This window comes from Leucoraja erinacea, chromosome 4, assembly GCF_028641065.1.
Source record: "Leucoraja erinacea ecotype New England chromosome 4, Leri_hhj_1, whole genome shotgun sequence".
NCBI lineage: Eukaryota > Metazoa > Chordata > Chondrichthyes > Rajiformes > Rajidae > Leucoraja > Leucoraja erinaceus.
The window spans coordinates 22,511,845-22,524,604 of NC_073380.1; the positions used below are offsets into that span (position 1 = coordinate 22,511,845).

The 12,760-nt window shown below is 42.5% G+C and overlaps 1 protein-coding gene across 1 annotated transcript in view; it reads left to right on the forward strand.

The window, feature by feature from the left end:
* The window catches only part of LOC129696034 (collagen alpha-1(IX) chain-like), a 159,920-nt gene that overhangs the window by 33,346 nt on the left and 113,814 nt on the right, over nucleotides 1-12,760 (forward strand). The window contains exon 7 of the mRNA XM_055633443.1: nucleotides 1,551-1,631. Within this exon, the coding sequence (XP_055489418.1) occupies nucleotides 1,551-1,631 (81 nt within the window). The remainder of the gene's footprint in view (nucleotides 1-1,550; nucleotides 1,632-12,760) is intronic.

A 12,760-nucleotide genomic window follows, 5' to 3' on the forward strand; every position in this document is an offset into this window, starting at 1 on the left:
GTAAGCTAACCTTTCTCTTGATCATTATGGTTGAGGCTATAATCAAATACTGTATAATGCTTGAGCAAAACACAAAGTGCCGGAGGAACCCCACGGCTTAGGCAGCATCTGAGTAGAGAATGGACAGGAGACAATTTTTGTCTGGATAGAATTGTTGCCTGACCATTCCCTCCATAGATGCTGCCTGACCTGCTGAGTTCCCCCACCATTTTGTGTTTGGCTCAATATCCCAGCATCTACAAATCCTTGCATCTCTGGTGAGTAGTTCTTGCTCCTTTCGTTTCCATGTATCCTGGAGTGAGTATTTACATCCTTCATAGAGTATTTACCTGAATCTCCAGTCTGGTAAAGCAAAGCATAGGAATATCCAAGCATATCTGAAGTAAAAACAAGATGAATTATTAGCACAAAATATGTGCAAGTTTCCTAAATTTCTGATCCAATATGGTTGTGTATGTCATCTTCTCCAGCATCAAAGCACCCAGTGAAATGGCTTTCAATAATGGGCTTACTGGTTAATCAGTCTCTAACAGTCAGTATTGAGCTGCCTAACTTGGATATCAGTTTGACAAATCTGTTCAGGGGGATGGATTTTATTCCAATTTCTATTGACACATTGTTGATGGAACCCAGTGAAGATTTGTCACCAACAATATTCCCTAGGGCACAACCTTGCTCCCTACCCTACTGAACCCACCTTCAAGATCAGCAAGGAGCAATATCGGTACGTTTCTAGAGGGCATACTGGGATTTGGTCCTGAAGAAAGAGTGGAGGTTCTACATAGGTTTCAGAATGATTGAAATATGTTTTCTTCCTGCATGAAGAACTGACAAGCAGCGAAGTAAGAATCTAAAAAGAGCAACACTTGGGTGCCACTTAATGACAACTCATTTATCCCATAGATTGCTGATTGTGCTGGTGAGGTTATACAATGCCATGATTCATTTTTAGTCAGATATTCCCTCATTCTAAAGATGTTGCCTTAGAACATTTGGGAGGATACAGAGCTTGTTAGTTTCCTTTTTCTGAATGATAGAATCGAGTGATAGACACAAAGTCATTGACTTAGCGGGTCAGGCAGCATCTCTGGGGATAAAGGATAGATGACGTTTCGGGTTGGGACCCTTCTTCAATGGTTAACCTACAACGTAGACAGGAAGTGCTCAAGATGAGACTTTTAATAATAGTATAGATAGATGTATTATTTCTGAAAAAAAGAGACCCATTTGAGTGGATTCTTTAATCTGTCATATTCATTCCCCAAAGCACAGTAGATATAGCATGTACTTTTTTGAGGAATGATACTCCTGAACTGTTATGAGTAAGTGTCTCACTCACTAAAGCACAGCATGTGCTATAATGATGAGACTGTAGCGCTCTGTGTTCTCTAAGATGGTTTGTAGTCAATATTCCTTGCTGCATGTCATTAATCAGGACCTTGCTCAGTGATCAGTTCTCAAACAAAAAAACATCATCATGAAGCAACAGCATTCATCAGGACTGCACACCCTGTTTATTACAATTGTGACATTTTCATTTCTCCTTGTAGTTTGAACTACAGTGGATGTTGATTCACTGTGACCCACAACGAGCGCACCGTGAATCCTGCGCTGAGCTATCCATACAGCAGGTAATACAACATCCACGACTGGTTGCCATCTCTATATCTCAACTCTTTGTCTCCTTTCTGTCTCCTTTGCTTTTCTGTATCGTTCTGTGATTTTTTGCTCCTTTTTAAACTTTTTTTCTTCTTTATAATTTAAACTTTGTTTTTCTTGATCCTTTGTTACGTGATTGTTCCCTTTTTTTCTTTGTGCTTCCATTTCCCACTAATCTGTAGCCCCTTTTGTTTCTTCCTCCTGCATTTATCTTTCCAACACTCTCTCCTCTTTGACTTTGTGCGTGTGTGTGTGTGATCCCACCTCTTTCTTTCCTCTTTCTTATACGTAGATATGTTGACTTGGCATTGGTATTATTATTGGTTTATTATCATGTTACCAAGATACTGTGCAAAGGGTTTATTTGCATGCTACCCAAATAATTTAATTATACTATACATGAGTACAAACAAGTCATACACATGTACACCAGGCAGTACACAGAGAAAAAATCCCAGAGTGCAGAATATAGTTTTAAAGCGTTATAGTGTTAGTTACAGAGAAAAAAGTATAGCACCTGCAATGAAGGAAGGTTGAAAAATTGTGACAACCCCCAACCTTAATAGAAGAACATTTAGTAGCCTGATAACACCAGGCAGGAAGGTGTTCTTGAGTCTGGTGGTACATGCTTTCAAGCATTTGGATTTTCTGCCCAATGGGAGAGGGGAGAAGAGGCAATGACTGTAGTGAAAAAATTATTTCATAATGATGGAAGAAGTGTCTTGACCCGAAACGTCACCCATTCCATCTCTCCAGAGATGCTGCCTGTCTTGCTGAGCTACTCCAGCATTTTGTGTCAATCTTCCTTGACAATGATGACAGCTTTCCCAAGGCAGAATAAAGTACAGATGAAGTCAGTGGTGGGGGTCTGGATTGTGTGCCTTCATAACACGAGGAGTTGAGTATAGGAGCAAAGAGGTCCTGCAGTTGTACAGGGCCCAAGTGAGACCATACCTGGAGTATTGTGTGCAGTTTTAGTCTCCAAATTTGAGCAAGGACATTCTTGCTATTAAGGGAGTGCAGCATAGGTTCACAAGGTTAAGGATGTCAGGACTGTCATATGTTGATAGAATAGAGCGGCTGGGCTTGTACACTCTGGAATTTAGAAAGATGAGAGGGAATCTTATAGAAACATATAAGATTATTAAGGGATTGGACACACTAGAGGCAGGACACATGTTCCAGATGTTGGGGGAATCCAGAACCCGGGGCCACAGTTTATGAATTGGGGGTAGGCCATTTAGAACGGAGATGATGAAAAACGTTTTCACCCGGAGAGTTGTGAATCTGTGGAATTTTTTGCCTCAGAAAGCAGTGGTGGCCAATTATCTGGATGCTTTCAAGAGAGAGTTAGATAGAGCATTTAAAGATAGCGGAGTCGGGATATGGCGAGAAGGCAGGAACGGGGTAGTGATTGTGGATGATCAGCCATGATCATATTGGTTCGAAGGGCTGAATGGCCTACTCCTGCACCTATTGTCTATTAACTGGGCTCCATCCACAACTCTGCAATTTCTTGGGCAGACTGTTCCCGAACCAAACTGTGAAGAAACCGATGCTTTCCGTATGCTTTCTACAGAGCATCTGCTGAAGTTGGTAGGAGTTGTTAGAGACATGCTGATCAAATTGTTATCACATGAAACATTTCCATATAATTTTAAATTATATTAGATTGTGATTCTCATAAATCATTATAGAGTTACAACTTTAAAAACAATAAATTGTATTAGGTTACGGGACATTGCAATTCTGCAAGTGAAATATTTTTTAGATGAGGAATCCTGTACATTCCCCTTAAATTCCTATACATTATTCTATTTCATATTCCCAGATTGTGATCCTCCAGCTTCCATCATTCCCTCTTTGAACTCCAGAATAATAGAATGATGACGAGTTTTACTGCCTTATTTCTATCAATAGAATGTATTTCTTTATATCTCAGGAAGAGGAATCAAAAGAACGGTTTAAGAGCCATTAGGGACGTTTAGTAATTACTACCATTGCCAGAGACACCTGCGATCCTTTAAAACAAACAAAGCAATTAATGAACTAATTAATGTTGTTCCTTCTGAAGCTCGCTCAATGCCTAGAGCAGCTCCCTCATGCCATGAATAATTCAATGCCAGTTATTTGGCTGTTGGACATTTCTCCAATCCTCCTCTCCACCAGAGGTCATACATCATTGTGTAGGAAGGAACTGCAGATGCTGGTTTAAACTGAAGATAGACACAACATGCTGGAGAAACTCAGTGGGACAGGCAGCATCTCTGGAGAGAGGGAATGGGTGACGTTTTGGGTCGAGACCCTTCAGACTCATTGCTTGCTGGTTGCTGTACAAATTGCATCCTCGGTTTTTTCTATCACAAAGTCTTGTAAAACACATTTTCTATTCTTCAAAACTTTGTCCCATACAACAAAGGAAATAAATATCCTGGAAGGCAGGTAATTGATAGAGAAAGTACTTTAATTCATTTTGTAACTTTCATAATCTCAAGACTTCCCTAATGCTAATTAATGCTAATTAATGTGTAGTGAGGAACTGTACATGCTGGTTTAACCCGAAGGCAGACACAAAAAGATGGTGTAACTCAGCGGTTAAGGCAGCATCTCTGGAGAAAAGGAATAGGTGACATTTCGAGTTTAGACACTTCTTCAGACTGAGAGTCAGGCGAAAGGGAAACGAGAGATATAGGACAAATGAATGGAAGATATGCCAGAAGCAATGATAATCAAGGGAAGGTGGAGCCCACAATGGTCCATTGTTGGTTGTGGGATAGGTGATAATGAGTTATACAGACAGTGAAACTAGTATGACTAGGGTGGGAGAGGGGTAGTTAGAGAAATCAATATTCATACTGTTGGGTCCGCTGGCTTGACAAAATACGGTGAGAAGAAGCCCTATGATGGTGGGTTACCCTGCATTCATATTATTTATTTATGTCATGTGGCTCATATCATGTGGGATAGAGAATGGAGGAATTCTGGCTCATGACGTCAAAAAGGAAATTTATATAGCTTTAAGAATGAAGGCAATATTCTACTAACTGAGCTGAGCCTTTGAACTTTCCCACAGCAAACACAAACTTCCATTTAACACTAGGATGGCACCTGAGCATGGTGACTTTTTGCATACTGTTCCCTTCAGATCTCCTTGCATCTAATTGTACTCGCGTATGGTATGAGTTGTCTGGATAGACATGTTCATCATTATATGAGAGGAATAGATGGGGTAAATGCGCAGAATCTTTTATCCAGAGTAGGAGAATCAAGAACCCGAGTACATGGGTTTTTGGTGAGGGGGGAAATTTAATATAACCCGAGGAGCTACTTTTTTACACAATGGGTGGTGGTATATGGAACAAGCTGGCGGTGGAGGTGGGTGAGGTAGGTTCAATCGTAATGTTTAAAATAAATTTGGACAGATAGAAAGCTAGCATAGGTTTGGAGGGATTTGGGCTCAATGCAAGCCGGTGGGACTAGTGTAGATGGTCGGCGAGGGCAGGTTGGGCTGAAGGACCTGTTTCCACATTATATGACTATATCTCGGTCGGTACACATGATAATAACACACCAATACCAACATGTTTTACATGATGTAGAATGGCAAGTCTCAGTGGAGACCTTAAGATCCATGATAAAGCAATTAAATCTCCTTGCTTGTGCATTCATGGCAGTGAATTGCAATTCCCCAATGTAAGTTACCTTTGCCTGCGAACAAATTATGTACAAATGTTCTGATATTCAAAGTAATATGTCATGTCACTGTCCATGTAACATTGGCCAACTCATTTATTTTCTTTCAACTTGAGTAAACATTAAAAAAAAAAGAATGTTTTATATTTCATGGGGCACTGCTGTGTAGCTGAGGTAAGCCACCTATTTGAGAGTGATATGAAATATTCCAGTTAGATTAATTTGTTATGATCGGAGTCAGGAAGGTCATGATGAATTCTTTACTAAATGAGGGTAAGAAAGAACTAATACTCCTACTTTTCAGGAATTATTCAGCACATAAGTCGGCTTTCCTTTCCAGTTTCTATCATCATCACTGTACTTTGTGTATTTTTCTACTGTTTCCCATGTGTTTGTTCTTTGCACTGTTAAGATTGAAGTAATGATTACTTTTTCTATTTTTTTTCCTCTCAGAGAATTATCCCTAATTCCGAGATATTCCATAACTCATTCTCATGGATGTAATGGACAGTTTTAATAGCTTTTAGAATTAGTGTGCGTCATATGAAATACCTTGTTGCAGCTCAATTTATGCACAAACAAAAAGAATAGAATGCATGCAGGTTTCTTGGTGCAATCCTTTAGAATTCTTAAATTGGTTACTTGACTGCATGTGATGTAGGTGCCATTAGATTATTTACATTTGTATGTACTTTAGATTCGGGAGACAGTATCAATCTCTTTGTATTTTCCTTCGGTTAATTAAAAAGATTAATGATTGCAGCAAAACCCTTCACATGTCATTAAAGCACAATGTTTCATTTTCTTTCCCCACATTTCACCATTGAAACTATCTTTCTTTAAACTTAGAGAAAGAAAACGGTAATGCTCCTTCTCGATATCTTTTCAAGATGTATTATCAACCAGTGGTTCAAACTTTGGAAAATAATTTGAGGTGTTTCCCAGAGCTGTGAGGAAAATAGGAATTTGCTCCCATAAAGTGAGACAGAGAGAGAGGGAGAGATCTGCACACCCTGATAGGCAGCTACATATTGAGATGAGGAACCTATAGGTGAAAATTTGCATTCAGTCACACATTCTATACTTTCATCCATCAGTGTGATGTCTCTGTTTGCAGGAATGCAAATGCAATACAAATCCAATCCATTTGCAGCCTGACAGAGTATGTTCATGTCTGTTATAGTCATATTTGTACACATTCATATTCATGCACACATACATAAATACATTGGAGTGAAAAAATATTGCCTAAAATCTTATCTGAAAGCTTTGTGGTTGCATTTTGTAAGTGAAACAACTTCTCATGTGACGACTAATGAAAAACATAGCACAAGATGAGATGCTGTCTCTTTAAGTAGTTGCATGCTAGTCTGTAGACTATCAGTAGAATCAACATTTTGGGAGAGAATGATCTGAACCTCTTGAAGAAATGTTTCAGTGATTGCAGCAAGTTAATGTAGTTTCTATTTTATTAAAAGTGGAATTCAATGAGTGGTACCAAGTTTTGAATGGTAATCACTATGATTCAAGAGAGTTTATTGTCATGTGTCCCAGATAGGACAATGAAATTCTTGCTAGCTGCAGCTCAACAGAATATCGTAAGCATAAATACAGAACAGTTCAGTGTGTCTATATAGCATAGACCATATACATATACACACATACAGTGACTTGCAAAAGTTTTCATACCCCTTGAACTTTTCCACATTTTGTCAAGTTACAACCACAAACGTAAATGTATTTTATTGGGATTTTATGTGATAGACCAACACAAAGTGGTGCATAATTGTGAAGTGGAAGGAAAATTATACATTCAAGGGGTATGAATACTTTTGCAAGCCACTGTAAATAAACAGATAAAGTGAAATAGGCTGTTATAGTTCAGAGTTTGTTTGATGGCGAGTTTAATAACCTGATGGCTGTGGGGAAGTAGCTGTTCCTGAACCTGGATGTACCAGATTCCAGGCTCTGTACCTTCTACCTGATGGCAACGGAGAGATGAGTGTGTGGCCAGGATGGTGTGGGTCCTTGATGATGTCGGCAGCCTTTTTGAGGCAGCAACTGCGATAGATCCCTTTGATGGTGGGGAGGTCAGAGCCGATGATGGACTGGGCAGTGGTCACAACTTTCTGCATTATTTTCTGCTCCTGGATGCTCAAGTTGTCAAACCAAGCCACAATGCAACCAGTCAGCATGCTTTCTACTGTGCACCTGTAGAAGTTCGAGAGAGTCTTCTTTGACATACTGACTCTCCGTAATCTTATCAGGAAGTAGAGGCACTGATGTGCTTTCTTTATAATTGCATCAGTGTGCTGGGACCAGAAAGATCTTTGGAATTATGCACCCCCAGGAATTTGAAGTTCTTGACCCTTTCCACCATCGTCCCGTTGATATAAATGAGATTGTGGGTCCCTATCCTATCCCTTCCAAAGTCCCCAATCAGTTCCTTGGTTTTGCTGGTGTTGTGAGCCAGGTTATTGTGCTGGCACCATTTGGTCAATCGGTCGATCTCACTTCTATACTCTGACTCGTCACCATCAGTGATATTTCCCACAACAGTGGAATCGTCGGCGAACTTGATGATGGAGTTCGCACTATGTCCAGCTACACAGTCATGAGTATAGAGTGAGTACAGCAGGGGGCTGAGCACGCAGCCTTGAGGTGCTCCAGTGATGATTGTTGCCAAGGATGACACATTTCCACCAATACGGACAGACTGTGGTCTGTGGGTGAGGAAGTCGAGGATCCAATTGCAGAGGGATGCGCAGAGACCCAGATCTGAGGGCTTGGAAACCAGCTTGGAGGGGATGATGGTGTTAAACGTCGAGCTGTAGTCAATGAATAACAGCCTGACATATGAGTTTCTGTTGTCCAAGTGGCTCAGAGAGGAGTGGAGAGCCAGTGTGATCGCATCCATCGTTGATCTGTTGTGGCGGTAAGCGAACTGCAGTGGGTCGAGATTCTTGTCAAGGTAGGAGTTGATATGCGCCATAATCAACCGCTCAAAGCACTTCATCACGATAGATGTTAGTGCCACTGGTCGATAGTCATTGAGGCACGTCACCTTTCTCTTCTTGGGCACCGGTATTATTGATGCCCTTTTAAAGCAGGCGGGAACCTCAGACCTCAGAAGTGAGAGGTTGAAAATGTCCGTAAAACCTCCAGCCAGTTGGTCCGCACAGGTTTTTAGGCCAATATACCAATTGGTCCAGACGCTTTCCAAGGGTTCACCCCCCTCGGGGGCTCGGGAAGGCACATCAGTGTTCTCCCTATCAAAGTGTGCATAAAATGCATTGAGCTCATCAGGGAGTGATGCTTCGCTGACATTTGAGCTGCCTCCTGATTTTGTCTTGTAAGAGATGATGGCATTCAAGCCCTGCCACATTTGACGAACATCCATCCCATCCAATGTGGTACATATAGGTACCAATGACATACGTAAAAAAAAGAGAAGAGGCCCTGAAGGGAGAATTTAGGGAGTTGGGAGGAGAGTTAAGGAAAAGGACCAAAAAAGTAACAATCTCAGGATTACTGCCTGTGCCACGCGGCAGTGAGAGTAGGAATGGAGCGAGGTGGAGGATCAATGCGTGGCTGAAGGACTGGTGCAGTGGGCAGGGATCAAAGTTTCTGGATCATTGGGACTACTTTTGGGGAAGGTGTGATCTGTACAGAAAGGACGGGTTGCACTTGAACCCGAGGGGGACCAATATCCTGGCGGGGAGATTTGCAAAGGCTTCTGGGGAGACTTTAAACTAGAATGGTTGGGGGGAGGGACTCAAACAGAAAAAGCTAGTAGAGAGAGTGTGAGGCAGGTGGCAGAGAAGGGAAGCACTCGGACCCAAAATCTAGGGGAGAATGAAGAAAATAAACAGAGAATAAGAGGCGGTGGGTTTCTTAAATGTGCATATTTTAATGCTAGGAGCATTGTAAGAAAGGTGGATGAGCTTAGAGCCTGGATTGACACCTGGAAGTATGATGTTGTGGTGATCAGTGAAACATGGTTGCAGGAGGGCTGTGATTGGAAACTAAATATTCCAGGATTTTGTTGCTTCAGGTATAATATAATTGGAGGGGCAAGAGGTGGAGGTGTTGCATTGCTTGTCAGGGAAGATATTACAGCAGTGCTTTGGCAGGACAGATTAGAGGGCTCATCTAGGTAGGCTATTTGGGTGGAACTGAGAAGTGGGAAAGGTGTAGCAACACTTATAGGGCTATTTGGGTGGAACTGAGAAGTGGGAAAGGTGTAGCAACACTTATAGGGGTGTATTATAGACTGCCAAATGGGGAGCGAGAATTGGAAGAGCAAGTATGTAAGGAGATAGCAGATATTAGTAGTAAGCACAAGGTAGTGATTGTGGGAGATTTCAATTTTCCACACATAGACTGGGAAACACATTCTGTAAAAGGGCTGGATGGTTTGGAGTTTGTAAAATGTGTGCAGGATAGTTTTTTGCAGCAATACATAGAGGTACCTACTAGAGAAGGGGCAGTGCTGGACCTCCTGTTAGGAAATGAGACAGGTCATGTGGCAGAGGTATGCGTTGGGGAGCACTTCGGGTCCAGTGATCACAATATCATTAGTTTCAATGTGATTATGGAGAGGGTCAGAACTGGACCTAGGGTTGAGATTTTTGATTGGAGAAAGGCTAACTTTGATGAGATGTGAAAGGTGTTGTTTGTCATGTACATCAATGAACTGGATGAAGGTGTGGTAAATTGGATTAGTAAGTATGCAGATGATACTAAGATAAGTGGGGTTGTGGATAATGACGTAGATTTCCAAAGTCCACAGAGAGATTTAGGCCATTTGGAAGAATGGGCTGAAAGTTGGCAGATGGAGTTTAATGCTGATAAGTGTAAGGTGCTACATCTTGGCAGGACAAACCAATATACGACGTGCATGGTAAATGGTAGCGAATTGAGGAATGCAGTTGACCAGAGGGATCTAGGAATAACTGTGCATAGTTCCCTGAAGGTGGAATCTCATGTAGATAGTGTGGTAAAGAAAGCTTTTGGTATGCTAGCCTTTATAAATCAGAGCATTGAGTATAGAAGTTGGGATGTAATGTTAAAATTGTACAAGGCATTGGTGAGACCAATTCTGGAGTATGGTGTACAATTTTGGTCGCCCAATTATGGGAAGGATGTCAACAAAATAGAGAGAGTACAGAGGAGATTTACTAGAATGTTGCCTGGGTTTCAGCAACTAAGTTACAGAGAAAGGTTGAATAAGTTAGGTCTTTATTCTTTGGAACGCAGAAGGTTAAGGGGGGACTTGATAGAGGTCTTTAAAATGATGAGCAGGATAGACAGTGTTGACGTGGACAAGCTTTTCCCATTGAGAGTAGGGAAGATTCAAACAAGAGGACATGACTTCAGAATTAAGGGACATAAGTTTAGGGGTAACATGAGGGGGAACTTCTTTACTCAGAGAGTGGTAGCTGTGTGGAATGAACTTCCAGTAGATGTGGTGGAGGCAGGTTCGATTTTATCATTTAAAAATAAATTGGATAGGTATATGGATGGGAAAGGAATGGAGGGTTATGGTCTGAGTGCAGGTAGATGGGACTAGGGGAAAACATGTGTTCAACACGGACTTGTAGGTCTGATATGGCCTGTTTCCATGCTGTTATTGTTATATGGTTATTTGATTATATCCTCCAGCGGAGCAAAAGTCCCTTTTGGCCTTTTTGATGGCTTTACCAAGGTCTTATCTGGTCATCTTGTAGACCTCTGCATCTCCAGACCTGAATGCCCGGGATCTGATGTTCAGAAGAATGTGGATGTCATAGTTCATCCAAGGCTTCTGGTTAGGAAACACTCGGAAGGTTTTTGTTGGGATGCAGTCCTCCACACATTTCTGTAACAAATGTGGCGTATTCATTCAGGTCCGTTCCGTGTCCCTGAACATTGCCCAGTCTACAGACTTCAAACAGTGCAGGAGTTGTTCCTCTGCCTCCCACCCCCTTTCTTCAGTTGCTGCCTGTAGGCAGGAAGAAGCAGCACCGCTGAATGGTCAGATTTTCTGAAGTGAGGGCGAGGGATAGAGCGATAGGTGTCTTTGATGGTCGTGTAGCAGTGGTCGAGGGTGTTTGATCTTCTGTTGCTGCAGGAGACATGTTGGTGGTGGTTAGGGAGCGATTTCTTCAAGTTGGCTTTATGAGGTCCCCCGGCTTAGTGATAAACACCTCGGGGTAAGCCTTCTGGTGCTTGTTGACCATGGTGTGCAGCTCACCCAGTGCCATATGGACATCAGCCTGGGGTGGGATGTAGACCGCGGTCAGGATGATGGAGGTGAATCCCCTCATTAGGTAGAAGGGACGGCACTTCACAGCCAGGTGTTCCAGGTGTGGACAGCAGTAGTTGGATAGGACTGCCATGTCTGAGCACCACGCAGAGTTGACCATGATGCAGACGCCCCCTCCTCTCCTTTCCCAGATGCCAGTGTATGGTCTATGCGATGGACGGTGAAACCTTCAGGCTGGACTGCTGAGTCTGGGGAGCTGGGGGTGAGCCATGTCTCTGTGAAACAGAACACATAGCGTTCCTTCAGCTCCCTTTGGTAAAGAGGGCTTGCCCTTAAGTCCTCCACTTTGTTTTCAAGGGACTGTACATTGGCTAGTAGGATGGTAGGAAGAGCGGGTCGAAGTCCCCTGCGCTTAAGTCTGACCTGAAGTCCTGCCCATCGGCCATGTTTCTGGACACAATGGAGGCCTCTCTGTTGTTTCCAGGTACTGTATTTACCGCACCTGCTGTTTCTGCGAACCTGCGCTGGAACGGGGATTCCCTTGCAGACGGCAGCAAAGCTCCGTCCCTCCTGGAAGATCCTGCCCGTCAGCTCCGGAGGTCTTCCAGGTGTTTCCAGGTACTGTACCTGTGATCCTCAGTCGGGTCGGGTGTTCTCCAGCGATCGAGGGATCGTTTACAGTCGGGGGCTCCCGCAACTGCGGGAGATCGCAATATCACTGGTGCTCTCAAGTGCACTAGCAGATTTTCCATTGCCGATTTCTGCCGTTTCTCTGATCCATCTATGTTGACAGAAGTTATAAATAATTCTCTTCTGTTGAGCTGCTGGCAAAATGTCGCCACAGGCAGGCGCAGGCTCAAAAGAAAGTAAAAGCTAATTTGGATTAGGATTACAGTGACTTTTGGGGTTTGATGACATTTTGGGTGGTACCTGTTGACGGTTGCTTTTTGGAGTCTCCTCACTTTCTGCCTGAAGCTGCTTAACCATTAGTGGGAATAGACTCACTTCACAAGCACTGGTACAGCATCTTGTCCAATTAACTGATACTTGGCACAGCACAGTGGCATGCAGCAGGGAAAGACTCGCTGCTGGCTTGTGAGTTTATGACCATTGATTTTAACGAATGGAAAATAAACTGATGTATTCCCAGTCCGTATCATA